This window comes from Arachis ipaensis, chromosome B05 (genome assembly GCF_000816755.2).
Source record: "Arachis ipaensis cultivar K30076 chromosome B05, Araip1.1, whole genome shotgun sequence".
Classification (NCBI taxonomy): domain Eukaryota; kingdom Viridiplantae; phylum Streptophyta; class Magnoliopsida; order Fabales; family Fabaceae; genus Arachis; species Arachis ipaensis.
Genome location: NC_029789.2, coordinates 88,156,997 through 88,158,783, shown reverse-complemented (window position 1 = coordinate 88,158,783; position 1,787 = coordinate 88,156,997). Strand labels below are relative to the sequence as shown.

Genomic DNA, 1,787 nt, shown 5'->3' with positions numbered 1-1,787 from the left:
TGTCACTCTTTCTATATTATTATAATTAATTATAATTAAAAATAAAACAGCAAATTAGTTGCCACCATAACAAAATGGTGGCATTTAGTTAATTAGATGCAAAATGGTGACGTTTTTATAATAAGTTTTGAATATTAGTAGAAAGATCCAAGTTTGATTTTTCATCTGTTGCATATTTGAGTTTTCTGTTATAGCAGATTTTAATTTATTTTTGTAATAATTGATTATTTAACTAAAAAATATATTAAAATTTTTTATAAAAATATATAAATGTATAATAAGTTATTTGATGATTGACTCCATCAAGTATTTTTTGATAATCACCTAAATAGATGATGCACAAAATACAAACAGAATTTTACCTTTCTTTGCAAATCCGAGAGTTGGTCGAGCAAAAGTTGTGTCTGTTGAAAAAGGAACAGTTAACCAACCAAATTTTCTTGGAATCATAAGGTAAATCATAAGTTTATGGATCAAGTACTTGAAACAATTATATACTATGAAGCACTGATACTATTGATACTGAACATATATAACGCAAAACACAAGTACAATAAATTTTTAAAATGATAAAACAATATGGAATACACATTCATATTTTCCAAATTCATAAATTATTCAAGGAATTATATATATTAAGATACTAATAGTTGTTACCACTAATATTCAAAAAACCAATGTTATTGAATTGGTACCAGGTAACATACATAGCTTTATCAGTGAATTTATGTAAACATGGTTTGATGCGTACTAGTTTGAGCATTCCATTTCATATATAGTTCTTTTTGTATAGTAGAACATCATAATTAACTTGCGAAATTGGGTCAATACAAATAGTGATCGTCTGCCATTTGTAACCAAGACTTAGAGGAAAAAATCAAATCTACAAATTAAACAAAAAGCACTAGATGAAGAGGATGGGCGGATTCTGATTGATAAGAATATATGAATTATAGAATTTCTGAGTGTAGAATGCATGGATTCTAGCTTTGTTTCTCCTTTTTATAAGGAAAAAAAAAATTAATTAAGAACATAGCTCCAAATATTTGACTAGGAGTGTTTATAGTACAGTTTACTAAAATGAAACTCGAGATTTTTTTCAACATAAGAAAAATCATTCAAATTTTAAAAAATATGACATTTAATATTAGGTTATAAAAATGTGATAAATTTAAATTTTCAGGTTCTTTCCATAATTTAAAATATAATAGAATTTAAGAGATATAGTGTAACGTTTTTCACAAACAATAAATAAACACATACACTCTTGATATAGTTGTTTCACTTAAAAAAAATTATTAATTAAATATTAGTATTAAAAGTAAATAAAGTTAGATCTAGCAATATGTAAATGTAGAGTTTAAATATTATTATTTTTCTTTTTCATTATATTGTCTACTAGAGATGTATCATCTTTTAAACAATTTTATGTAAATATAGAAGAGGGTATTTGTAGCATCTAACTTCATACCTAATTCTATTTACTTTTAACGCCTACTAGTATTTACTTAATAATATCTTTTTAAATGAAACACTACATTATGCATAGACACGGACCCAATAAGAAACTAGAGGGGGCACTTGCCCCACAACACATCTTGAAAAAAAAATTATAATTATAATTATCTTGTTAAATTTGATTTTTGATATAAAAACTGAAAATAAATAAATAAATTAACTCAATAAAAAATAATAAATAGTTATAGTTAACTTTTAAAGTTAGTTAAATAGTTAATAACCAAATTAAAATTTAATTTTCTAAAATATAAATATAATTATTAGTATTC

The 1,787-nt window shown here is 23.7% G+C and overlaps 1 protein-coding gene across 2 annotated transcripts in view; it reads right to left on the bottom strand.

Moving 5' to 3' along the window:
* The window catches only part of LOC107643716 (developmental protein SEPALLATA 1-like), a 28,957-nt gene that overhangs the window by 2,746 nt on the left and 24,424 nt on the right, over window positions 1-1,787 (bottom strand). For both annotated transcript variants that reach the window (XM_016347434.2, XM_016347435.2), the window contains one exon: window positions 363-404. In XM_016347434.2, coding sequence (XP_016202920.1) covers window positions 363-404 — 42 coding nt within the window. The remainder of the gene's footprint in view (window positions 1-362; window positions 405-1,787) is intronic.